Genomic DNA, 26,320 nt, shown 5'->3' on the forward strand with positions numbered 1-26,320 from the left:
ATCGGCAAATGCAAGTGTCCTTCCCCGAACCAGATGACCTGACCCCAAGATCCAGACTATTGCAAAATCCCAAGAAGAAAGCGCAGGAGAACAAATGGAATAAGTTCAGCAAATTTGGGATGAGTTTTAGCCACTTTCAAGGATGTTCTGCAACCATCATCCATCCATCCCTCCATTTTCTTTGCCGCTGATCCTCACGAGGGTTGCGGGGAGTGCTGGAGCCTATCGCAGCTGTCAACGGGCGGGAGGCGGGGCGCACCCTGAGCTGGTCGCCAGCCAGTTGCAGGGCACAGTCGCACTCACAATCACACCTACGGTCAATTTCGAGGGTCCAATTCATGTTGCACGTTTTTGGGATGTGGGGGGAGGAAAGCCACACAGGCGCGGGGAGAACATCCAAACTCCACACAGGTGGGGCCGGGACTGAACCCGGGAACTCACAACTGTGAGTGAGGCCAACGCTTTACCAGTTGAGGCACCGTGCCGCCCAACCATAATCAATTTTGAAATTATTTTCAAAAGGAAGGGGGAATTTTATTGTCTTGGAATGTTCACTTTCGATGTCACTGTTGGATTGAAAAAGTGATTTCAAGGACGCTTAGCCAAATTGTAGCAGTAGCTCAATTTCCTGTTCTTCTTCTTCTTCTTCTTCTTCAGGCTACAAATAAACTGACTTAAGAGCGCCCCCTCTGGTTGTGATCAAGCGGTGCAATGCAACTCACCCATCCATTTTCTTAGCCACTTATCCTCAGAAGGGTCGCAGGAGAGTTGGCGACTATCCCAGCTACATCCGGGCAGGGGACGGGTTGCACCGCAGGTGTCAAACTGAAGGCCCGGGGGCCAGATCCAACCCCATTTTATGGGGCCCGCGAAGGCAAATCATGTACGAGTCGAGTTCACATCTGTCCCAAAATTCCCAATTGTCATATCATAAATGATGACGTTGAGGGTATTGCAAGTGTTTTTATGTTACCAAACATCAACAATAGTTGAAAAAACCATTACCATTGATTTCTGATTCCAAAAGTAATTCATAAATCACACGTGTCAAATTGATGAGGCGGTTTCAAAGTCATAACAGCCCTATGAGGGAAACCAGAACTACAAAAATGAGTTTGACACCTTCGGGTTACACCTTGAACTGGGCGTCAGCATCAACAATGAATTCCATACAATAGTCATAATTTCCGACAGTCAGAAAAGTGATATCGTGCTCAATGTCAGTTGACACATGAAGTCCTGAGACGTCCCGAGTGACAGCCACTGAAATCGAGATTTTTTTTCCCCGTCGCAAGAGATTTCAATGAATTCAAGTGCCCCGCAACAGTTCCTGGGTGTTCTCCACTCGTGTCACGTATTAAAGAACGCGGAACACGACGTCTCCCACCGCAGATGCGACGAAATCTTTCCGTCTTTTTGGCCGGACGTCAGCTGGAGCACAACTGCGCCGAAAATTCAATGGCCACAAAAAAACACGTGAGACATCAGCCCAAGACGACTTTTTATTGCTTCTGATCGTGCAAGGAAATGCATTTTTCATGTTGGATCTGATAATATCTCGTCATCGAAAAATGGCAGATTTACATTCAAGGCATTGATCGTTACCTCACACTTGACTTGAAAACACATCTTGCAATATCACCCTGATTTGTACAGTTGTCTTTTTTTGTTTTTTTTTTTAAGAATACTGACAATACAGAATTATGTGTTTGCATGGCATGTGGATGAATATGGAAATACTGAAAAATCACCAGTAATTGACATCACTTAGCTAGTTAGCTCATCTGCATTGTAAATATTCCACAAACTAGAATTCCAAAACACTTTCATCACTTCAAAATCATCTCACAACTCTTAATAAATAAAATGGTTCCTGATGATTTGATCAGGGGGGCACGTGATTCACAAAGATTCACAGTAACTTCCTCTCACGACCCAGGTTAATTTAGCTCCTCCCCGACATGCAAAGGTGGGCTCTCGTCCGGGTAAATGATTCCTTGAATCCAATTATTGTTCGACTTGGACAGAATTCTGTGCGTCGTCGCAAGTGTTTCTGCTGTTCGGCGTGCAAATCTCTTCCGACGCTGTCAGTGTTTACGATCTTATTGGAGCAAGTTTGCGCTTTTCTCCTTTTCTGATTTTTGATCGTTTGAATGTTGGAATAGCGCCGCCCGAACGGGAATCCGACACGATCTGGCAGCAGCGTGTTGCTCATTTTCGAAGCAATGATGTCCGGGCCCCTCGCCGGTGCCGAGGGACACGTCAGCCTGCTTCGAAACGAATTCTGTAAGCCCGGCGGAATAAACGCGTTCGATGAGATAATGAAGCCCCCGGGGCATGGATGGGTCCTCAACCCCCCCCCCCCCCCCATCAACATGGGTGGCTGCCTTGATAATGTATCGGGGGGGGGGGGCTCGCTCGCGCTCCCTCATCTCTTTTATTTAGCGGCGCTGAAGAGAGCACGTATTGTTATTTAAAGAGCGGCGGCGGCCTGAGTGCGTCTCGTTAGCCAAGAGAGGATTAAAAGTGCACTTCATCATGCGCACGACAAGTTTATCGGTGAAGTAACCTCGTCCTGGTTTGTGGACAAGACGCTGAGAGGCGGCGGGGGGGGGTTTAACCAGGACTAACGTTTACACGCTCCCGCCATGGCCAATTTTCACTGTCCCGCGTAAGTTAACCAACAGTTGAATACATGCACAATGCCCGTCAAGGGGTGGATTCAATTATTTTTTTTCTCATTATCTAGCACATCCTGTATTTGCCGTTTTATGAGATAAAAATGGACCCAAAAGTAAAATGCAACTACTCACACCTTGGCTATAGTGAGATGGAGGATTCTTTTTTTTTTTTCCTTTCGGCTTGTCCCGTTAGGGGTCGCCGCACCTCTCGCTCTTTTGCCTGGCAGCTCCATCCTCGGACTCTCTCTCCTCTGGACCCGTCCAAACCATCGAAGTCTGCTCTCTCGAATCTTGTCTCCAAAACATCCAACTTTGGCTGTCCCTCCCTCTAATGAGCTCATTTCTAATCCTATCCAACGTGCTCACTCCAAGCGAGAACCTCAACATCTTCAGTTCTGTTTCCTGTTGTCTCTCCAGCGCCACCGTCTCTAATCCGGGCTCACCACTGTTTTAAAGACTTTGCCCTTCACCCTAGCGGAGACTCTTCTGTCACATAGAACACCAGACGCCTTCCACCAGCTGTTCCAACCTGCTTGGACCAGTTTCTTCACTTCCTTCCCACATTCACACACCACAACTTTGTGACTGTTCTCAAATGAGCCAGAGCCCGAACTTCAACCTCATTGAGGATCTCTGGAGAGAACTTAAAAATGTCAGCCCACCGACGTTCACCATCCAGTCTGACAGAACTGGAGAGAAACGGTGCTTCTACTAAATACTGAGTCTGAATACTTAGGGCTGTGTGAAATCTCAGTTTCGGTGACAGACCAGCGGAAGCATGGAAGCAATTTGGGGAGGTGGCTGCGGAGTTTTTGACCAATTTATTCAATAGAATACTAGCAGGAGAGAAGATGCCAGAGGGATGGCGGAAAAGTGTGCTAGTCCCCATTTTTAAGAACAAAGGCGATGTTCAGTGATGTGGAAACTATAGAGTAATAAATATGATGAGCCACACAATGAAGTTATGGGATAGAGTAGTGGAGGCTAGACTCGGGACAGAAGTAAGTATCTGCGAGCAACAGTATGGTTTCATCCCTAGAAAGAGTACCACAGATGCATTATTTGCCTTGAGGATGCGCGTGGAAAAGTACAGAGAAGGACAGAAGGAACTACATTGTGTCTTTGTAGACCTAGAGAAACCCTATGACAGAGTACCAAGAGAGGAACTGTGGCACTGCATGCGCAAGTCTGGTGTGGCGGAGAAATATGTGAGAATAGCACAGGACGTGTATGAGGGCAGCAGAACAGCGGTGAGGTGTGACGCAGGTGAGACAGAAAAATTTAAGGTGAAGGTGGGACTGCATCAGGGATCCGCTCTAAGCCCCTTCCTGTTTGCACTTGTAATGGATAGGCTGACAATTCAAAGCTCAGTTTGTAGCGTTTTTGCTCATTAAAGATGACTTGTTGTAGTTTGCTGTTTGTCCAGAGCTACCAGGAAGTACACTTACGGCATTCTTTCATTGTACCGAGTTCCATTTCTACTTCTGTAGTACTTGTGAAAGGAAATGGTGGCAATGGCGTCACAAAATGCGACTTGAAAAGCAGGCAAAGGAGTCTTGCATGATGGCTGGATTTGGTTTCATGACGGAAAATTGTGTCTGTTTTCGAATTTGATCTGGAGGCATTCGAATTTTAAGCTTTCAAAGATGTTTTTTTTTTTGTTTTGTTTGACAGTTATAGAGCTGTTCAAAAATATTTGCCTCAGAAAGATCGCATTGAAGTGATGTCTTGATTCAGCAAGTACGGCGGGAATCAGGTCTGTGTGTGGCTTATAAAATTGAACTCACCTTTGCCGAATTTGAGGTTAGTCACAGTGAGTTGGTGATTGAATAAGGGGTGCAATTAATTTTTCACAGACAGTCTGTAAGGTTTTGATTTTTTGATTTTTTTATTTTTTTTGCGGGTTAATAATTGAATTATTTGAAGACTCTTTTGTATTTCCTTGGGTTGTCTCTGAGCGAAATTGAAATTGGTCTGATGATTTGAAACCTTTGTGCGCGCGCGTGTGTGTGTGATAGACATGCAAAAATGACAGAAGTCGTGGTGGGGGGGCGGCAAATACTTTTTCACGCCACTGTGGATTAGAAAGTATTTATCAGTAATTGTGACAACCTGTCTTCCCCCGCCGTAATTTAGTTGTCACGGTCTGTGCAGGCACGGCTGTCGGTGGACAAGGTTTTTGGCAAATGTTCCGTCACTTTGACTTTGCGAATTGATTAATTACAGAGGTCGCAAATAGAAAACGTGTTGGCTTCCGTTCACCCCTGCAGGGAGTCATTCATGCCGCGTGACATCTGATCGCCCGACGCGGCCCTCCGGTGTGCCGCGGGTTCCACACCCGCCGGCTGTCGCGAAACGCGGCACCGCGACTGTTTGCCCTTTCCGACCGTGCGCTCCAATCCTTACGTCCTTTTTTTGGGGCTGGAAAGGGGGCCCGCCCGTGAGGGTGCGGGGGCTCCGCTGTACTTGGCTGCGAGCGGCAGAGGCGCTCTCGTCTTCACTCAAAGAAGCAAATGTCGGCGTGACCTTCAGAAGATTCAGTTTGCGATAAAGAATGAAAGCATTTCGTCAACAAACCTTCCCCCAAAATAATCAGTCAAGAAAATAATACAGAAAATAAGACGGCGACACGGCATTGGCCTCACAGTTCTGAGGACCAGGGTTCAAATCCCAGCCCTCCCTGTGTGGACTTTGCATGTTCTCCCCGTGCCTACGTGGGTTTTCTCCAGGCACTCCGGTTTCCTCCCACATCCCAAAAAACATGCAACATTAATTGGACACTCTAAATTGCCCCCAGGTTGGCTGTTTGCCTACATGTGCCCTGCGATTGGCTGGCGCCCAGTTCAGGGTGTACCCCGCCTCCCGCCCGTTGACAGCTGGGATTGGCTCCAACACTCCCGTGACCCTTGTGAGGATAAGCGGCTAAAAAAATGGATGGATGGATGGAGGTGCATAGGCACATTGGCACATTGGATATCAGCTTGGCATTTTTTTTACCCTTGTGAGGATAAGCGGCAAATAAATTGGATGGATGGATGTCCAAGCGCGGCCGTTTTTTTTTTTTTTTTTTTTTTCTGCACTCCAACAGCGAGGACCTCTCGGGCAATACGATCAACACCAGCGTGTCTTAAACGGCGGCCCGATGATAAGCATGATTAGCAGCCCGCAATCGACCTTTTAAGCGCTGCTGGCTGTTTCTCGGCGACGTGTTGTGACAATAAGTGAAAATGCCGAAATGTCTCCTCTGGAATATCCGATGGGACATTCGAGACTTTTGTTGCCAGGTTTGGGATTCCGGCGTTTAAGGCTCGATCAGGGATGTGCCATTCAAAGTGCCTTGCGTGGTCCTTGAAATCATGTTTGACGGCGTGCAAATCGCACGGTGTGTTCTCATTAGCGGCGATGACACGCGAGGCGCTCTTACCTGCAACTGACCCCCCCCCCCCCCACTTCGTGTAAATGGGGCCCTTAATAGATACGCCTGTCAGCTCGCGTTAGCCGCAAAGCCTTTCACGCCCTGTAACAGTCAAGCGCAGCCCACCGCCTCAAATCTCCTGGGATGTCGTAAACGGCGATTACGAGCGCCTACGCGCGTTTGAACTTGTGGGGCGCGTTCCGAATTCACGCCTCGCGGCCCGCCGGAGCTCGTGGACCGCATCCGCTCGAACGTGTGCAGCGGAACGTCCACACGGGCCGAACGGAGAACTCGGCCCTCGTTCATTTCATTTAAAAAAGGAAAAAATATTGAAGCAAAATGTTGAACTGTTGTATGGAAGTGGAAAAATAATGTGGTGCGCTTAACAATTACTTTAGTTATTTGGACTTCGCCAATCGAAAATTAAAAATTAAATCCTGCAATATATATTGCAATGTGAAATAATACAGGAGCACTGTAGTACAAATTTCAGTTCCCAAATTGTTCATAGGTCATAATCCACGAATTTTACACTCAATTGTACTTCATAGTCATTTTTTTTCCATTACCCCCCCTCAGTCCACACAAGTAGCCAGCTGCAGCTTTCACGCTACAATCAGAAAAACATCTGGAAAAACATGTGACATTAATGTTTTCTTTTTTTATTTACTTTTTTTTTAGAATGGAGAATTACCATAAAACAAATCGTATGCGAACAAAAATATCCACGTCACGTATGATGGGAATAATGACAAAAGTTGCTAATTTTGCATTCCTTGCAGCTGTGGTTGAGTATTTTAAAAAAAACAAACAAACGAAAAAAAACTACACTTATATTACAAAACAAAATAATTTGTGTTATCACAGCATCACAATCTAAAACAAATACTAATTCTCTTTTTACATAATGGACCTTTCCGACAGTGATCTTAAGCTCCGCCCCCTTCACCATGTCCCACAAGTTTCCAAAATGGCGATTGAACAGAACATGTTTGAAGTCGATTCTCTATCGTGTATTACAGATAATATTGGGGTATGTTTTTTCCCCAAATGCGTCAGACTTGTCCAAGAGAGGTCTACAGAGAGGTCTCAACTATTTCACGTAAGATTTTGGACGGAGCAGGACGCAATGTCAGCGTTACAGCGAAACGTTGGCGACCGACGCAAAAAAGGTTTGACTCCTCACAAAACTTCATAGTGAAATCCAACAGGATAAAAAATTGTGGAATTGTACTGCGCATGTAAAGCAGGGTGAGTACTTTTTACTCGGAAGGATCACGAGTAGTAATATCATTCTTCTTCTTCTTCATTGTAGTCTTTTTAAGTGAGTGGGTGTATTCATTTGACTTGGCTCGGAATCGAACCCAGTGCTCTGTCTTAAAAGTCCGATGTGATACAAATATGCAAATCGACATTTCCCTTGCATGACATCGGGCACTTACGTATCACTAACCCATTTTTTTAAATATTTTCATGTGATGGTGTGCCGTGAGAATTTTTCTTTTTGCAAAACTTTGTGCCAACGCGTTGAATGTGCAGCATTTGATTATTAAGACGTAGAGTTGGTTCGCCTCGATGGATCACGGCGAATTTTTATCGGCAGGTCGGAGGGGAGAGCCGCTCTCCTCGTTCCGTCGGCGCTTGGTGCCATTTGACAGGCTTCCTCGATCGATGCTCTTGGTAAATGTTAGGCGGCGGATGACGGATGGGCGCGCGAGAGGCGCGACGGAGCACGTCGGGGCACGTCGGAGCACGTCGGAGCACGTCGGGGCACGTCGGGGCACGTCGGGGCACGTCGGGGCACGTCGAGGCACGTCGGGCCACGTCGGGCCACGTCGGGCCACGTCAAGGCACGTGCCGTCTCTTCGTGTTGCGCAAACGCACGACGCGCATCGGTCGCGAGGCCTCGGAAATCCAAATGCAAGGACGCAAACGACGTGCTTGACCTTCTTCGTGGACCGCTACAAGAGGGCACGTGCCCACCGCGCGGTCCGATCCGTTGCGATGCGAGTAATACGTAAATCCGCCAGGGTGTTTTTGTGTCGCTGCCGGTCACATTCGAACGCGGCTGCATATGTGAGTTGAATTGCTGCGGAGGCGCCGTCCGTGTTCATCAAGCGAGAGGCCTCGCCGTGGGCTCGCCGGGCTGTGAATTCAATGATCCGCTCGTGACTCCCGCCATTTAAAAGGTGTTAATTAGCGAGCGCTTTATGACAGCGGAGACGTCCCGCGGTACTGACGAGTCCAAACGGGCCGGCGGCACCGACTCTACTCATTCTGCCAGCCTCCAGTGCGCCTCCAGCTCTTTTTGGAGATTCATTTTTAATGCGAGGTACGCTAAAAGGCGGCGGCGGCGCTGTGGCTCGTCTCTATCTGCAGTTTAGTGTGTTACCTTTTTGTGTGTGTGTGTGTGTACAGATTTGTGGCATGCTTAATAATCGGCGCGTTATCGTCGCGAGGGCACGCGAGGCGTCGCGTGTATCTTGCTGTCCGTCGCGGTGTTACGTGCTCAGCGCAGTTGGAGTGTTACCATGGCGACCGAGCGCAGCCGATACACACAAGCACATATTGAAACGGGCAACTGCCTCCCTGCGTCCTTGTCACGCTTGTAGCCTTGATTTTCTTTTTTTTGTTCTTTTTGGATGACCTCTCTCTGCGGTGTCACTTGACCTTTTTACGTACCAAACGTCCTTTGCCCACACGCCGCGAGCGTTTTTTTTTTTTTTTTTACGATTTAGGTAATCCTCGGCTCCTCCTTTAACCTCTTGTTCTTCTTCACGTCCTCCTTTCGGCAGCCTTTCTTGTGCTTTGCGTCTCCCCGCTCGCACATCTTCTGGGTTTCTTTTTTTTTTTGCCGTTTCTTCCTCCACCTCCGTTCTCTTTTGTGGATGTCTCTATTTATTCTCTCCTCTGCTCTCTGCTGCCTTCCTCCCACTCACCTTCTCCTCCTCCGTTTCTCTCCTTCGGTTGGCTTCTGTCCTCGCGGAGAATTCAGCAAGTTTGCAATTAGAATGCGCGGCTGCAATTAAGACTGACTAACTTGTCGCAATCGAAGCGCTGATGTGCGGGGAATGCGGGCCTTGTTCACTTCCTGCGTATTTCCTGAGGCCCCCCCCATCTTCCATCTCTCCACACAACTTTGTCTCTATTCTTTAAACTCGAGCATTACTTGATGAATAAAAGATGAAAAAAGGTGTTGTGAGAGAGAGAAGATATGTGCGTGAATGAGAGGGGCGGAGGGGGAAGAGTGAAGCTCCAGGGAGAAGAGATGGCGAGGGTGGATGACTTCAAATACTTTGGGGTCAACAATACAGAGCAATGGGGAGTGTGGTCAGGAAGTGAAGAAACGGGTCCAAGCGGGTTGGAACAACTGGCGAAAGGTGTCTGGTGTTCTATGTGACAGAAGAGCATCCGCCAGGATGTGGGGCAAAATTTATAAAATAGTGATGAGGCCGGCCATGATGGACGGATTAGAGACGGTGGACAGGAAGCAGAACCGGAGGTGGCAGAAATGACGATGTTGAGGTTCTCGCTCGGAGTGACCAGGTTGGATACGATTAGAAATGAGCTCATTAGAGGGAGGGACAGACAAAGGTGGATGTTTTGGAGACGAGGTTCGAGAGAGCAGACTTGGATGGTTTGGACGTGTCCAGAGGCGAGAGAGTCCGAGGATGGAGGTGGCAGGAAAAAGAGCGAGAGACAGGAAGACCAAAGAAAAGGTTGATGGATGTTGTGGGGGAGGACATGAGGACAGTCGGTGGGATTAGAGAGGAGGATGGACGAGATCGGCTTAGATAGAAAAAGATGACACGCTGTGGCGACCCCTAACGGGACAAGCCGAAAGGACAAGAAGAAAAAAAGTGTTGTGAGAGCAAGGGGTTCAGGCCTCATTTTAAAAGACTCATCCCTGTCTAATTTGGAAATGCGCCCCATTGGGTGCAGGCCTAAAAAAAAAAAAAACCCAAAATCTAAAAAGGCCACACAATCTTAATTTGACTTGGCACCAAATTGTCGCCTTTCGCAGACCTTCTTGTCGCCATGTATTATTCAACAAGAAACTGTGGCTAAAAATCCTGGCCCAGCGCCGCAGTTTTATAGGTTCTCCAATCCCGACATGGAGGGAAAAAAAAAACAAAAAACAAAAAAACTTTAGGAATCCTAAATGACAAAACAAATGAATGTGTATAATTTAACGTCTTTTTTCAATTTTTTTCCAAGGGGAAAACATTTCTGGAATTAGTCCGGGAGTTATTAGCGGAAAGGCCTTTTAGTTGCGCAAACGTTGAATGAAAATATTATCGGTTTAATAGAGATGAGTTTTAAATAAAACTAAAAGGACAATTCCGGCAAAATGGCAAGAACCAAAGCGACAAACGTAGTTTGAAATGTGAACGTCACGTGCGCTTCAGCACTCGTCATCGTGACAGAGGCAGTATCAACATAACGTCAATCAATTAATATTTCAAACTGTGCAGGGAAGTCATTTACATGCTTTGGTGCTTTTGTTTTTTTTTCTTGGTGGGTAAAATGGAGTTGTCCATTTAATTAATTTATTATCTTTAGTTTATCTTACATGTAAATGCATCCGTTTGACAAACGTCATCCACATTTTGGATTGGCAGAATCATTGATTCTAACAAATTAACCAACAATTATTTTAATAATTGGCTAACCTGCCATTTATCTTTTAGATGAACTGTTCAGTTGGATTTACCCAAAAAATTTTATTTCCAACCCTTCGTTCAAGGACAGAACATTTTTTTCAAAGCGAAAATGCACAAATATGAATTGGTTATCGTTCAATTTCTGTTGTGGCTCATCACAAAGTGAAGTTTGCCATCAAACGAAACAAAAAAATAAAGAGAATGGAATGTTTTATTTTTTAAAAAGCAACGTAACTATTTTTAGGATTAATGCTAACATACATACATAGGGACACGCCATTGACTTTACCCCCGCATTGCATCACGTGCTAGCTTGTGCGTAGCCTGTCGCGCGCACGTCCAAGAAAGTTGCCGAATGGAGAGCATCTCTGGTGGAAGCTTTGATGACATACTCGTCATTTCCTCCATCATCATCTGCTCATTTAGGTCTATGTGTCCAAATATTGTTGTTTCTTTGTTCCTTGTTACGGAAACGAAAGTTAAAAAAAAGGGCTGAGGAAACTTCACCCTATCGTGTCCTGACCAAATTTGAAAATGGCGCCGGTGGGTTTGCCCTCGAGTATAAAGGCACAGTGAAATCACCCCTCTTGCCGAGTGTAAAGTCACCTTTACGGAGGTATTTGAAGACAAATGGTGCAGCAACACATGTAAACAATGAGCTATTGAATAGATGCGAGTATGTCATCATTGCATATATTTTCTTCATGTAACGTATGGTATTTCATTGAAAAACAGTACAAAATAGTTTTTTTGGGGGGGAGGCGGCTGTAACAGATTCATGGCCTTTCCATTCATTTCTATGGGGAAAGATGATTTGAGATGCACAAATCGAACACGTTAATGCAGTCCAATGTGCGCCGCGATAACATGTCTGCATGGCAACACAAGTAGAGCTGTAAAAACACAGAATTATGTTCCCCCCCCCCCCCCCGAGCCGTCACCTCCTTCTCCGCTCACGGTTTTTGGCCCCTCGCGTCGCCCGCTTTTATGTTCAACTGCGCTACTACTCTTTGTGTGGCGGCTAATAAAGGAGCTGTAAATAAGAGTAACAATCGAAAATAATAGGTCTGCACGCCACTTCAGACAGGGTGGGGGCACGTCTTGGGAGGCTTGTGGAGGAGGATAATCATCATTTCAAATGGGCGGACTTTGGAAAAGAGTCTCGGGTGGCGCCGCCCACTTCCTTTCATGCCAGTCAGATCCCTGCATTTTTTTTTTTTTTTTTTTTGCGAGTACCCGCAGAAAACTCACGCAAGTCGACATCCCCCACCGGAACTTGAGATTTGGATCACAGAACCTCTCAGCTGCAGCCGCGTTATAATTCAATCCCATTTAATTGGTCATCACCAGTTTATTCATTAAAAAAAAAAACCTTCAGATTCTGTAGTACTGCGAGAATTCATAAAACTCTTCTCAAATATGTCCGCATGTACAATAAATCTTGCTTTTGAACACTCAAATCAGTCGTCCTTAAAGGCCCTGAAAAGGTATAATTAAATACAGTAAAGCCTCGGTTCTTGAACGTCCCCATTTTCGAACAAATCGGTTTTCGAACGAAAATTTCGAGATTTTTTTGCTTCTGTTTTTGAACGGAAATCTGGAAATAACATATTAATTAATTGATATGATATTACTAATAACAGAAAACGTTTACAAGGCTGGGGGCCGAGTCGCGACAGATATACTGCATTGCGCTCCCAGCTGAGCGTACTCTATTAATAAAACATACATTTTCACCAAAAAAATAAATCTATTTCTCAAATTATTTTATTTTATAAAATATTTAAACTATACATGTATGTCTACTATGCAGTTTATTATCAGGAAAAGCTAAAAAAAAATGGTTTAAAATCCACATTTTTTTCGGCTTGGAACGCATCATTTCTTTTTCCATTCATTGGAATGGGAAACATCGATTCGGTTTTCGAACAAATCACTTCTCGAACTGTTTTCTGTATTCGTATTTGAAAGTAAATATTACAGTGACTTCATTTCGCTGGCATCAGGAGGAAACCTTGAATCTCCAAAATCCGTAATTTTCAGGCATCAAGCTCTTAACATTTTTAACTCTTTAGAGTTGTCAGTAATTTGTAAATCAGTGACAAAAATATGAACTTGACCAAATATGAACATGGGAGGTTTGGGCCATACGCACGCAATTAGCGACTGAACAGCTTTTCCCCCCCTTTTGCAGTTTTTTTTTTTTTTTTTAAATTCTGATTCAAAGGCAGCATGTGATGCGTTTACTCTCCACCGGACTTCACCGCTTGCCTGCCTCGCATCCACCCACCGGCTCCTCTCACAAAGCTGCTCCGGCTTCACACTGGAGGAACGTTGAAATATTTGGTCTGCACGGGGGGGGGGGGGAGATATCCATAAACAAATACTCTTGGGTGGGTTTGGGTCCAGCGATTGAGGGTTCCTGCTTTACCCGGCTAAGATAGCCCCCCCCCCCCCCACCGCGCCCCCCCCCCTCCTTGTTTCTCCTGTCATCTGTGTTGGGATACACTTTGTAGTCATAATAACTAATATCCATTTTTTTTGTGTGTGGTCATTTTCCTGTAGGGACGGCATTTACACTCCTCCGCGATGCTTGTCAGCCTCCCCACGTCCCCCTCCTGCCCTCCGGTCATGCACCTTCCCTCCTCCTCGCCCTCCTGCCCCCGTCGTCCTCCCGCCGCGCCCCTAAAACGGGCCTCGCGACTGTTCCTGCTCTTCCTCGTCTTCTTTCTGCTCCTGCGGCCCGTTTGCGGGGCCCGGGGCAGGGGGGGCGGAGCGGGCTCAGGACCGGGAGGCGGCCCGAGGGGAGGCGGCACGCAGCGCGGCGTGGTCTTCCCCCCTCAATATTCCCCCGGCCCCCAGTCTCTTCCCCCGATCAACCCCAAACTCATCAGCTCCCTCAGCATCGCCGTCATCTTGGTGGGCAACTCTAGTGAAGTGGCCCTGGGGGCGGGACTGGAGAAGGAGGACTTCCTGCATATCCCCTACCCCCCGAAGGTGGAGGTGGTCACCATGAACGAGACCGACCCGAAGAGCATCATCAATCGGATCTGTACGCAGATGTCCAGGAACTCCCTGCAGGGCGTGGTTTTCGGCGACGACACGGACCAGGAGGCCATCGCTCAGATCCTGGACTTCATCTCGGCCCAGACTCACATCCCCATCCTGGGCATCCGAGGGGGCTCCTCCATGGTCATGGCAGCCAAGGTAGGAAGAGTTTTGCGTTCGTCCAGCAGAAACAAACAACGACGGCAGTGCTTTAATATGTTTCCAAATGATTGCTCGTGATGTAAAGTATTTGGTCGTGATTGCAAAGTACCAAAGAAACGCTCAAGTTTGTCGGAAAGCAACATTATTTGAATTGACCTCTGCTGGCTTGTTCGTTGCATATTGACAGCGTTCAAAATGGCCACACAGCATAAAACCTGAACTTCTCCACTTCGGTGGGGCAGGATCTCATCCCCCCGACCCGGAGAGGGGACGTCACCCTTTTCCGACGGAGGCTTGACGATTCTCACCGCAGCCGCGTTCCGAATCGTCTTTTAGCCGTCCTTTGTCTTGTTCCTCACCTAGAACTCGTTTTCCCTGGGTGACTCTACCAAGGGGCGTAAATCTAAGACCCCCCGCCCCCCCCCCCCAGGGCAATTTAGCTCCCAAGATCAATTCAGACACAGAAACCATAAGGTGACGGCTTCCATGGGTGGGTTGTCAAAATAATAGCGTGCAGGAACTAAATGTACAGTAGATGGGTTGAATTCTGTTTCGGATTCCAAAGGATTCCATCCGCTAACTGTAGTTTCATATTCACGTGAATTAATGAGATATTTCACAATTTGTATTGCAAGATTTCAAATCAGCCCGATTTGCAAAATTGTGACGGAATTGTGATGGGATGTGATGAATTCCAGAGATTACGCTAGAAAGGAGGTGCGGACGTGTGTTTGAGTGTGTGTTTTGGAAAATGGGTGTTGGGGGGGCAGGTCCCCTTGCAGCAGATGACAGTCCCCCCCCCCCCCCTCGCCCCCTTCCTAATTATCATTGACTTTGCCTTGCTTTGTTAAACCCTTTTCCAGGCTCGTACGCTTCCTCACACGCGCGTACGCCGACGGAATGCCGGATGAATGTGGCCGACACGGTTGGCATGGCAACCAATTTCCGATACATTTCTTTTTGGCTTACTGTATAAAAGCACTTATGGGTGAAAAGAGAAAGAAAGGAAACGTTGTTTGCTGCTCTGACAAAAAAAAAAATCACTGCCGGGAGGAGAAATGTCAAGATAAGTAAGTGAAGCAGCGACTTCATCCTGGGGGGCGGTGTAAAAATTTGATCTGACAAATTAATATATCAAAAAGTATCAAAATAATATGTGACTTTTCTTAAAAAAAATAATAATCATAATAAAAAAAAAAAAAATGGCCACCGTGATGGAAAGCTATTCTTCGCCCCGAAAGTGTTTTCTAACATCCGGTCTAGATCAGGGGGCCACAACAACGGGGTTCAGGATTTGGTACTGGGCTGCACAGTTAAAATTATTTGTTTTTATTTGCTCATCAGAACATCTGCTTGTGCCTCTCCCGAAAGACATATTTCGGTCTCGAGATACAGGGAAAAAAAAGCTCACAAGCGCGCAAAAATTTGGGGCAAAAAAAAAACAAACGAGAGTTCTTTAATAGCTTTTTTTTGGGGGGGGGGTCCTCTTTGGAAATCCCTACAAGGGAGGGAATGGAAATCCCTCCTACAGGTACAGTATATGTGCCCCGTGATTTGACGGGCGCCTATGCACTTGTGCGCCATCGCACTCGGAAATCTGCACAGTCGGGCGCGAAGAATCACGCGTGGAAAATTAGTTATGAGTAGAAATACATAGATATTGAAAGACGTCGCTTATTTTGTGTAGTCTTGAGCCAATGTTCCCTCCAAGCTGCGCAATTGCGCACTTGTCGCACACTCAGCGCACATGAAAACCGATCCAGCGCAGTGAACCACAACCTGTCTTTTTTTTTTTAAACACGGAAGCGCCATCGTGCACTGAAATCTGCACTGAAGTCGAGCACGAAAAATTACGCAGGTAAAATTTACTAGGACATACATTTTGAAAAACGTCATTTATTTTATGTAGTCTTGAACAATGTTCCCTCTAAGCTGCGCCACTGCGCAATTGCGCACTTGTTGCACACTTTCAGCGCACCTGAAAACTAATCCAGCGCAGTTTTTTTTTTTAAACACTTAAGCACACATCTCTAAAAACGAGCTGCTCCTCAGCCTTCTTCTACTTCCTGGTTTACCTGACACCGCCCCCCTCCACTCTTAAAGGGGTCCACTCATAATTACAAACCGAACGCTCACCCGTAGCTTTATATCTGCGGGCGTGACTGACCGCACCCGTACACTTTTCAGATGTGAGTGACTGCTGTACATGTGCACTGAGATTGCCCGACGACCAGTCCAAGGCATTCTCCGCCGCTACTAATGAGGATAAGCGCAATTGGAAGTGGACGCATTTGTCTCCTTGTTGCACTCGTACTTGTGTTGCTATTGCACGCGATTTCCTTTCCTTATCAGGCCTTATTTCAGTTCCCTCTACTGTACGTTCTCGTTTTTCCCCTCGTATGTGCAACGAGCCACCTTCTACATCAACACCTCGACGGTTTGATTTCCATTTAGAAACGCCGACTGCACGAGTGTGCTTTTTTGCAGCCTCTCAAAAGCGCTTCCTCACCCGGCGCTCCGCATCTTCCGTAGCGACGGGCGAAGTCGCGTAGACAATACGGCGGCCGGCTTTATTTCTAATCAGCGAGCGTGTCGTTGACAGATGCAGGTACGCCCGATCCGCATTGAGCAATTTGCAGATTTCCTTTTCAGCCATTAATTCAGCCGCTAGCTTGCGTCGCTATTGGCAGCGCCGCGTCGGCCCCGGGACCGCGCTCGACTCCGGCTCTGGAGACTAATGAGGTCTTCCCGATCTATTGTTGGCGCCTAAGCTGTGTTCCTGGCCTCCGTTTTGTGCGTTTGCGTTCATCGCTGCCGTTGAGCGATAATAGCCTTTTGCCCGTTTTCGGAGAGCTTACAGCCGCGCTTTTCGGCGCGCACAAAGTGTCGTCAAAAAAAATAAATGAATTACGTCCTGCGAAATGCTCTCCCCGCAACGTCGCTTTTCGCTGAAAGTTCCTTCGTTTTTGTTTGCATTGTTCGACTCCTCCCTCCGACAACGGCGGATGTTGCCTTTAATTATGCGGGAGGGCTTACGGTGGCCGCACGTTAAACGCGAGCCCGTCGCCGGGTGAAAAAGCCGCCGATGGAAAAGGTGGAGACGATCGGCCTGCGCGCTCTGGTGAGATTTGTTCAACTAAATGAAAGGCTGCGTTCCAGAGACGTTCAAAATCCTCTTTTGCCGCGCGCAAAATCCAAATTGTCAGGAAAGTCTTTTTTTTTTGGGGGGGGCGCTTCAACTGACTGACAGTAAATCATACGAGTAAAGCTGAAGTACTCTCATAGTGTTATTCCACTGCACATGCTTTTTTTTTTTTTTAAACAAAAGAATCATTTGTGATTATTATACATCAGTAGTTATACATATTTTTTCATATTTGACTGAGTTGTGAGAATCTCGCTGAATGTTCTGCATGCCTGCCTACGTTTCCTAGACAGCATTGATCATAACCCGTTTTTGACTAGTGAATAACCAGAAGATGACTAAATGAGTGGCGGCGCGGTGGATCAGCTCGAAGGGTTGGCCTCACAGTTCTGAGGTCCTGGGTTTGATTCCGCACCCACCTGTGTGGAGTTTTCACCAAGGACTCCGGTTTCCTCCCACATCCCAAAAACATGCAACATTTATTGGACACTCTAAATTGCCCCTAGGTGTGACTGTTAGTGCTGTTGATTGTTGTCTCAATGTGGGCTGCGATTGGCTGACGACCAGTTCAGGGTGTGCCCCGCCTTCTGCCCGTTGACAGCTGGGATGAGGTCCAGCATTCCGCGACCCTTGTGAGGATAAGTAGCTAAGAAAATGAATGGATGGATAATCGGACACTCTAAATTGCTCGTAGGTGTGATTGCGAGTGCGGCTTTTTGTCTCGATGTGCCCTGCGATCGGCTGACAACCAGTTCAAGGTCTACCCCGCCTTATTTTAATCACAAAGAAAATGCTTGAAGAAAAAAATGAAACGTTTGTACAGATTTTCCACCAACATAAAAACAAATCAATTTAATGGAGTAGACCAGGGCTCAGCAACCTTTTTGAGGCTGAGGGCTACTTTGTGAGCACCGATCGTACGAAGGCCTACGTGACCTGTTTGCGGCAAATTTTAGACTCGGTTCATTCCACGTACGTGAAATATTTTAGTTTGAATTTACTGTAGTAAACGACATTACAGGTATTTTAAATATTAATTCATGTGAGCAAGCCAGATTCAGAATTTAGAGCACAAATAATAGTAACAATTTGTGGCCTGTGATATTTTTAGAACATACCTCGCGGGCGCCTTATATGGTCCTCGCGGGCTACCATTCGCCCGCGGGCTCCGCGTTGGTGACCCCTGGAGGAGACAGATGTTATTTTGTTGTGGGGAGCAACAACAAAAAAAAAAAGAAAAAAATGACGACGTGGGCCTGATCTGGCCCTCGGACCTCGAGTTCGACACCAGCGCTAACTTCTCACCAGCACTGCAGAGAATCGATGACGCTAACGTAGCACTTTAGCATCTGGTTTCATTAAAATTGAACCATTATTGATCGAAGCAAGTGATTAATTATTTGAATTGGCCATCTTGTATTGTCTGTATCAATTCTGTAAATAATTGATTCTTTTTTTTCTTCATTTTTTGGCCTAATAACTGTTTGCAAAGGCATCTTAACATTGTTCTGTCAAAGCAAAAAAAAAAAAAAAAAAATGGAAAACAAGCGCACTCAGAGTAACTTTGACATCTTTCATCAACAAAGGCCTGAGGTGATTCTCTCTCCCAAGTACACCGAAGAGGAAAATGTGTCAAGCGTGCGGCAACATCACAGCATCATTTTTCTTGTCATGTGTCTTGTTTCATTTCAAAGATTTATTTTCAAGCCGCTCGCTCAGATCTCACGCCGACGCTCTGGTTAAACTTAAGTGCGGCGCTACGTTTAAAATCAATTGCGGCGTGGGGGTGGGGGGGGTGTCTTGGAGGTGTGATGCAATATGCAACCTTGATTTATAAACAAGAAATAACAGTAATAACTCTGCTTTCCAGTAACCCGACTTGAAAGTTTTTTTGCGATGCGAGCTGCAGCTCAGCCAATATGGGAACTGACGGTGGTGCAACACATGTAGACTGACAATGTAACCTTACTCATTCATTTATTCTTTATCCTCCATCCTTAACATCAGTTTGTCTGACTGAGTCAAACGATTGTAAACATTTTATTGGTGGTTCAGGTATGTCGCAATTATACTGCTTCCTGGTGGCGAAGGTTGATACACGAAAAGGACTACGACATGAATGCGCATGTTTCTGTAACATGTGCAAGTTTTTATAAAGTATGTTATTGTCGTATCCCGTAATTCCCGGCCTACAGAGCGCACCTGGTTACAAGCTTCACCGAGTACATTTGTAAAGGAAATACCATTTGGTACATACATACGCCGCAGCTGTGTAAAAGCCGCAAGTACCCGCATTGAAACATGAGATATTGACAAAGAAACGCTAGCGCGGCGCTAACAGGGCCGGTTAAAATAAAACTTACCTGAAAATATCACTGAGACGTGGCAGTAACAGCAGCAGCAACACGCTAGCACACCGTTAACGCTAGCACAGTGCGAACAGTGCCGGTAAAAGTCACTTCCTTGGCGCATATATTCCACCATTCTCATTCTTACCTTTTCCGTTCAAGTGCCCCCTTGCGACCCGTTAGAAAAAATGCACAAATTAGTCGTATCAGCGCATAAACCGCAGGGTTGTGAAAGCGTGCGGAAAAAAGTCGCGGCTTGTAGGCCGGAAATGACGGTAAGCTTAAAGACTTAGAAATGAAACTATTGAACTTTATGACGTATGATGCCGTAGGAGGACATATTTTGCGACATATTTTCAATCAGTTATTGTCGTACAGGAAGCAATATCATTTTCTGTCTCTCTCATTTTTGTCTCCTGTCCCCAACACAAGAGAATCGTCGAGGTGCAGTCACTTTTTTTTTTAATTTGCCGCTTTGTAGCTCGAAATATTTCACGCCGGTGCCGTTTCCTTTGAGAAAAGCAAAAATAGGGGAGCTCCGGGGGCGCCCCCGTCGCACCAAAAACCCGACAAACAAATCTGTTCTTTCTCTTCTGCCGTCTTCCTTTTTGCTTTTTCTGAAACCGTTCAACCCCTTCCTCGTTTTTCCGCCCCCAACTCGTTAGTTACGAGATGAAATGAGTCCCCCTCCCTCGGCTTTCTCAGCCCGTTATGAGTCCACCTCGTCAGCGGGCTTTCGCCGCGTGGTCAGCTTGACTAATTTGGGAGATCATAGACGGCGGGGCGGCGTTGCACCCGGTTACAGCACGTACTACTGTCCCCCCACCCCCACCCCCATCCCCCGGTGCCGTTGCCCGGCCTTTTTACACACAGCACACGAATCCCAGTTAGCCGGCTCATCTTATTTGGTCGGCTCCGCGTGGGAACGGCGTCAAGCATTCGAGACGCAAAATGACAGTGGTCACCGTGATCACGTTTGATTCCCAATTAGCTTGAGACCAACGCATCGATTGACTCGTCGCGCGCGCTAAATATCGTTTATGGTCACGAGTCAAGACCTTTCGCGGCCGTCTGACTTACGAGGCCTGTCAGTCAAGCCCGTGGCTCCTTCCCGTCGCCCGAGTTAAATCTCTTCTAAATAACTCGGCGGAGGGGACAATCTGGCTTCCAAGAAATAAATCACCGCGGCGACCTTCCTCGGCTTTTCGGGGATTTCATTGCAGAGCGTTCACGATAAACTGCATTTTGATATTGAGCCGTTGTCACAGCTTCTCCAGACGGCCCTTCGCCTCGATGGGGGCGAAAAAGAAAAAAATACGTCGAGCTTTCTTGTTTTAGTTACGTTCCTCCAAACCAATCATTTTGTCGCTGGATTGTAGATTAGATGGCCGAACATCCCTAAACGCGCACGTCTGACTTGTTTGATTTGAAAATTGTCGCGTTCAAGGCAATACCTCACTTCCGTTCGTGCGCGGCACTACCCAGCCATAAAGTTTCAAGGAAATCTTTGTGTTTTTTTTTTTCCATAATCCTAACAAACCGACCCACTAAAGGAAATGAAAACAAGGCAGTCGCCCTGCCGATACGACTTGAATTCGTCGAAACTTCTAAATCAAGTTGACAGCGGACAAAGCGGCACACCACACGGTTGGCCCGAGCTGCTCGCTCCTGTTTTTTGAAAAGTTTGAAAAGCTTTTGTGGCCATCTTGACCCGTCACACAAGCGCAGGTTGTCACACATCTCGCGACGACGGTATTTTCCTGACGTATTGACAGCGGAATCTGTTGTGCCATCTGACCTTTCCACCACGAATGAATTGCCGTGCACAAGGTCCGCGGGTGTTAGCTTGTTGGCTAACTTGTATCTCAAGGCACTGTTCTACCTCGATCCCTCGGATTTGGAGTTTTGCTCATCTGCGCTATCTGGGTTTCGTTTCTTGTTCAACTTTAATTGTGCAGGTTGTTTTTGTAGTCGCTAGACAAAATGTGGCTAAAATGATAAATCTATCCATACACCCATTTTCAACTCTCCTCCCTGGGTCGCAGGAAATGTTCCCTCTAATTTTTTACACGTCTGAGCAAACACACCATGCCCGTGAGCGCCCCCCTTTGGCCACTGTGAGCAACGTCAATGTCACCCATAGACGTTACATGGCTCATTCAAAGGTTCAGATGACATTCCCATCAGAACATTTTTAAGAATAATTTTTTGCTAACTTGCACTGAAAATGTCAACAAACAAAACGAAAAAAAAAACATTACAATACAAATAAATACCAAGCCAACTATGAACTATAAATTTAAACCCACAACCCACAATGATATCCCTGTCTGTTTTTCTTTGTGTAAAACTGAATTATTGCTTGAAGAATGTATTTAGCAATGCATGTTGAAAGTTGAATGATGTTCCCAAAGAGTTTTAGGGTTAATGTTATGTTGCCTCCTATATTTAAAATACAGAATTAGCTTTCATCCTCGATCAGGTTGTGCCAAGTTGGAATTTTAACATTACACACCAATTGTAATTATCCCTTTAAGAACGGAGGGGGCGGAGTCAAGTAAACTAGGGAGTAGAGTGTGTGGCCTGTCAGCAGCTCGTTGTGGGGGGGGGGGGGAATATGGACGTCAGGCTGTTGTTCACTGCGCTGGATCTCTTTTCATCTGCGCTGAGAGTGCGCGACAAGTGCGCATTTGCGCACTTGCGCAGCTTAGAGTGAACATTGGTCGCAGGTGAGCTTGAGCCAGTCCTGGCTGACCTTTGGTGGGAGGCGGGATACATCACACCAGTCATCCAATCACAGGGCACGTGTTGCCAAAACCACCATTCATGCTAAAGTTCTCCCCTGGTTACACAATTTAGATAATTCAATAAATGTGTAGAACACGGAAGGAAGAAACCCAAGTAAAAGCCACGCAAGCATGAGGAGGACGCGCGATCTCCACACAGGAAGGCCGGTGCTGCAATTCCAACTCCCTCAGAACCGTGAGCCAGACGAGCTACCACAACAAATCTGATGACGGCCAAAAGATTTTCCCCATCACCGTAACAAATTGAGAGAGTCGTCCAGATGAGCTGCACTGAACGCAGTACACCGGTCCTCGGTTGAAATCCGACCCAACGTACAAATATTTAGGCCTACTGTTGCTTCAGTGCTGCATGAAGGGAGCGATGGACTACAAATTTGGTGTGCAGAGGAACGGAACTCTTATCACGCACGGGCGAGGACACCCTGGATACTAAACAGGATCCACCTTGTGATCAAAATCAATTGTTTTTAGTTACTTGGAACAGGACATTGGAAACAGCCTTGGGGAAAGATCTGCGGCTGCGGCTGCCGGCCAAGACTTTATCTTCCCATCACAGGTAGCGCTCCTGCCTGCTCTGCCATCCCAGCATCGTCTCATGGAAGTACACGGAAAGTCGGAGCCAGTCAAGAGAATAATGTTTCTCATGTCGGAGCTTTGATCCGTGCAATTTATTTGCGCAATTCGCTCCCATTTATAATCGTCGCCACTCTCGAGGTCTCGGCGGGATCCCCTCACGGATCCGCAGGGGCTTCAACTCGAAGTGTTTCGCGTCGTCAGCGGTCGGACGGGAACTGGCGAAACGAGCTCGTGCTGGTCACGGACGTCATCTCTTGGTGCCCTTTTGAGTTTTGGGAAGAAAGGAGATAAAAGATATATAAAGATAACAGATGCTCGTGGGTGTAAAAAAAAAAAAAAAAGTCTCATAATGTGCTGCTTTTCATGCTTTTGCGTCAGACTGAGAGGGCCATTAATTGGGGAGAAAGCTGGCTTTGGGTATTTAATCCCTGACGGCCTGAAAGGTCAAGTTAGCGCTAAGTTCCTTGAGGAGGGGGCAGCTGGTGCCAGTGGGGCCACTTTCTGACAGTCCAACTTGTTGGGACTCGTGAGGAAGGAGAAGGTGCAGAGAGAGGCCACTTGACAACCACCTGCAACATTTCTGCACTTAGAACTGGACCGTCATTTCAAACTGCTCCAATTTGCTAGAGGACTCTGCATCGTTTCCACAACTGTAAAAAAACAAAAACATACTTGGCAAATAAAGATGATTGTTATTGTGATGAAAAAGAAAAAAAAAAAACATCTCGGCATATGATATTCGCATGGTATGTTTGACACAAACGGAGCGCGGTTCATCACCTAAAGTGAACCGTAATGGTAGCTCAGGTCAGGGAAAGCCTACCAGAACTGCTGAACTAAATTGGAGTTTAATCAGACCCACTTTATATGCGGCAGGTGCGTCCTTGACTCCCACTGACCTGTTTGGATGTGATTAGTTCACTCACATTTGAAAAATGTACGGTGTGGTCAGTCATGCCCGCAGATATAAAGTTACGGGTGTGGTGCACCAGTCATGCCCGCAGATATAAAGTTACAGGTGTGGTGCACCAGTCATGCCCGCAGATATAAAGTTACAGGTGTGGCTCACCAGTCATGCCCGCAGATATAAAGTTGCATGTGTTCTGTTTGTAATTATGCGCTATACCTCTTTAAGAGCGGAGGGGGTGGTGTCAGGTGAACTCGGAACTAGAAGTAGGCTGAGCAGCAGCTCAAAGACCGTGTTTAAACAAAAAAATTAAAATAAATAAAGACGTCAGGCTGTGGTTCAGTGCGCTGGATCGGTTTTCACGGGTGCCGAGAGTGTGCGACAAGTGCGCAATTGCGCAGTAGCGCAGCTTAAAGGGAACATTGGTCAAGACTACCCAAAATAAGCGCCGTCTTCAATATCTATGTATTTCTACTCGTAACAAATTTTACCCGCATGATTTTTTTGTGCTCAACTCTGCAGATTTGCGACTGCGATGGCGCGCGGGAGCGTACGCGCCCGTCAAATGCCAGTGACCGGTGGGGGGGGTGTGTGCAAAAGTATGTGTAAAAGATTTTGAATTAATCAGTAATTAAATTGTACAGGTTGTTTTAGATCACATAATCTGTAGGAATTATTTGAATGTTTTATCTCATATAGTCTTATTTTTTTTGGTACCACAAAAACCTGGTGGCCTCCAGGCCGAATTCGATTGGTGGTAGGTGGCTATTTGTGCCCCCCCCCCCCAACACCCCCCACAACCGATGCGTGTTGGTGACGCTGCGAAGCACACGGTGACGGCCTACCGCGTGGCGGGCGTGCCTAGTTGAAATATGTTTTTCTTCAATAATGTGTTTTCATTGTTTTGGGAAAATCTGTGCTTGTCTATAATTTATTGGCAACGTCTTGAGCATTTTTTTGTCTTTTGTGGTCATCTGTGTCATTTTTTTTGGGAGCGGGTCAGTTCACGTGGCTTTTCTTTGGCTAGTGGTGACTCCCATTACAACACATCTGTAGCATGCTTATATGTGGGCGTGTGTCAACGATGAATAGTGACAAGTGCCCGCCATGTTTTCTAAAAAAAAAAAAAAAACACGGAATGAGCACTTCAACCGCCTCGGAAACCTCAAATGAATGCATTCATAAAAAGATGCTTTTTCGACTGCTCACTCTGCACTTTTGCATCTGCGCTCTTGCGGTTGAGCTTTTAGGTCAGGTGACGCCGTTTGAAAGCTTGCAGTCATTTTTTTTTTTTTTTTTTTTGACATGACAACACGGCGAAATCTGCCACGTCCGTACGACCTTACCGGTGGATATTTGTCACACTTGTGAGCCGATCGGAAAAGGCTTTCCCCGAGTTAACGGACAAAATGTTGACATTACACTGTTTTTGTTTTTTAGAGGCAATATTACACAAAAGCATTCCCCAAACGTGTTTTTCAGACGGAAAAAAATCGCACTTCTCCTGAACCCATCATCTTATTTTGAAAAGTCGCATTTTGAGAAACTTTGGCATTTTGCTACAGTTCCAGTCACTGTGATTTGATGCAAATTTGCACAGTCGAGCACGAAAAATCACAGGTGTAAAATTTACCACAGCTAGAAATACATAGATATGTAAAGACGTCGTTTATTTTGTGTAGTCTTGACCAATGTTCCCTCTAAGCTGCGCCACTGCGCAATTGCGCACTTGTCGCACACTCTCAGCAGTTTTTTTTTTTTTTTTTTTAAACACGGAAACATGCGTCTCTGACAACGAGCTGCTGCTCAGCCTACTTCTACTTCCTAGTTTTACCTGACACCGCCCCCCTCCGCTCTTAAAGGGGTACACTCATAATTACAAACCGAACACACGCCCGCAACTTTATATCTGCGGGCATGACTGACCACACCCGTACATTTTCCAAATGTGAGCGACTGCCGTTCGTTGCTTGTTGCACCAGAACGCGTTACTTGTGTTTCATGTGAAGTTTTATTCGGGGGTAGTGTTTGTTTTTTATTTTTTTAACACAATATGTTTGAATGCAAAGGCAAAACACATTTATTTTGTTTTGTATTTTGAATGAAAAGGATATTTTGTTTAGAATAATCGCCTGTAGCATTTCCGAGTTCGACAAATGCACCTTAGCCGTACGGAAAAATGTATTTGTCCGTTCAGGGTGAGGTTTTGGGGCACCACCTACCTTAAGCCGTGCTGTATAGGTTGAACTTGCTGTTGCACGTACGTTTGCGAGGTGTGCGCGGATGTATTTGTGTCAACGCCGGACCGCAGCGAGTGAAATGTGTTTTTGACAGCTGCCGCGTGTGACTGACATATGGAGCCGGCTGCCAGCCCGCTCGCCCGCTCGCCCGCCCGCCCGCCAGTCGCCTTCCATGCCGACAGTGACGGCGGCACTTGACTGGCACTTTTCACTCACTCTTTCCTCCTGTGAGCTCCGACCTCTTTCTTGTTCCATCCGTCCATTTTCTTCGCCGCTTATCCTCACAAGGGTCACGGGGAGGGCTGGGGCCTATCCCAGCTGTCAACG

At 46.5% G+C, this 26,320-nt stretch overlaps 1 protein-coding gene across 2 annotated transcripts in view; it reads left to right on the plus strand.

Moving 5' to 3' along the window:
* Positions 1 to 26,320, plus strand: part of grin2bb (glutamate receptor, ionotropic, N-methyl D-aspartate 2B, genome duplicate b) — a 116,002-nt gene that overhangs the window by 13,788 nt on the left and 75,894 nt on the right. For both annotated transcript variants that reach the window (XM_061828706.1, XM_061828707.1), the window contains exon 3: positions 13,326 to 13,967. In XM_061828706.1, the coding sequence (XP_061684690.1) occupies positions 13,326 to 13,967 (642 nt within the window). The remainder of the gene's footprint in view (positions 1 to 13,325; positions 13,968 to 26,320) is intronic.

The sequence above is a fragment of the Syngnathoides biaculeatus genome, chromosome 9 (genome assembly GCF_019802595.1).
Source record: "Syngnathoides biaculeatus isolate LvHL_M chromosome 9, ASM1980259v1, whole genome shotgun sequence".
NCBI classification, from domain to species: Eukaryota; Metazoa; Chordata; class Actinopteri; order Syngnathiformes; family Syngnathidae; genus Syngnathoides; species Syngnathoides biaculeatus.